Genomic DNA, 919 nt, shown 5'->3' on the forward strand with positions numbered 1-919 from the left:
CCCCCCCCCGCCGCCCCAGGGGGGGGGGTCCCTCACCTCTTTCTTCACCACCCTCATGGAGAGGACCTTGTCCACGATGGCCGCGTCCTCCTCGCTGGGGTTTTCCTGGAAGCGAGGGGAGGGGAGGGAAGAGAAAAAAAAAAAAAGAGTTGAAGACGACGGCGGAAAAGAGAACGGAGAAAAGAGAGGAAGACCGCGGCGGACACCACGGAAGGCGTCCGAGGGGGCGAAGCCGAGGCCCTCCAGAAAAACCGGCATGGAGGGCAACGTCTCGCCCTCCGGCTCCGGTTCCGGGGCTGGGGGCTGCGGGACCGGGGGCTGCTCGGGTCGGACCGGCCCCGTCACGTCCAGCTCTTCATCTTCCTCGTCATCGGTGATCTTGATGTCCAGGTCTTCGGTGTATTTCTTGCGTTTGACTTGCCGATTCGAGCGCCGCTTCTGGAAGGAGAAAGGAAACGGGATGCGGCCCCCGGCCCGTGCCGAACCGGCGCGGAGCCCCGCCGGCGGCGTCTCCATACCTGCACGCTGGTTTCTTCTTCTTCCCGCGGCGACTGCGCCGGCATCACCTCGGCGTCCGAGTTGTCGGAGGAGGCGTTGCGCTTCCGCTTCTTCCCCACCACCGGCGTGATGGTGCTGACGGGGCGAGGCGGGGCGTTAGGAGGGCGGAGGCGGAGGGATGGACCCCTCCTGGTGCTGACGGGCGGGGCGGGGCGTTAGGAGGGCGGAGGCGGAGGGATGGACCCCTCCCCCCCCCGGCGTGATGGTGCTGACGGGGCGAGGCGGGGCGTTAGGAGGGCGGAGGCGGAGGGATGGACCCCTCCCCCGAAGGTGGGGGACAGCGAGGCAAAGCGTTGGAGGCCAACGAAGAACAAGGGCCAAGGTTGGGGGCCAACGAGGGTCAAGGTTGGGGGATGGGGGA

The 919-nt window shown here is 67.5% G+C and overlaps 1 protein-coding gene across 1 annotated transcript in view; it reads right to left on the minus strand.

Moving 5' to 3' along the window:
- LOC103901591 (chromodomain-helicase-DNA-binding protein 8) overlaps positions 1-633 on the minus strand; it is a gene marked incomplete at its 5' end in the record, with an annotated part of 12,901 nt that extends 12,268 nt beyond the window's left edge. Inside the window, 3 exons of the mRNA XM_009282499.2 lie at positions 37-105; positions 244-438; positions 519-633. Of these exons, the coding sequence (XP_009280774.2) occupies positions 37-105; positions 244-438; positions 519-633 (379 nt within the window). The remainder of the gene's footprint in view (positions 1-36; positions 106-243; positions 439-518) is intronic.
- Positions 634-919: the final 286 nt, after the last annotated feature.

The sequence above is a fragment of the Aptenodytes forsteri genome, unplaced genomic scaffold (assembly GCF_000699145.1).
Source record: "Aptenodytes forsteri isolate BGI_AS27 unplaced genomic scaffold, ASM69914v1 Scaffold1702, whole genome shotgun sequence".
In the NCBI taxonomy this organism is placed as follows: Eukaryota; Metazoa; Chordata; class Aves; order Sphenisciformes; family Spheniscidae; genus Aptenodytes; species Aptenodytes forsteri.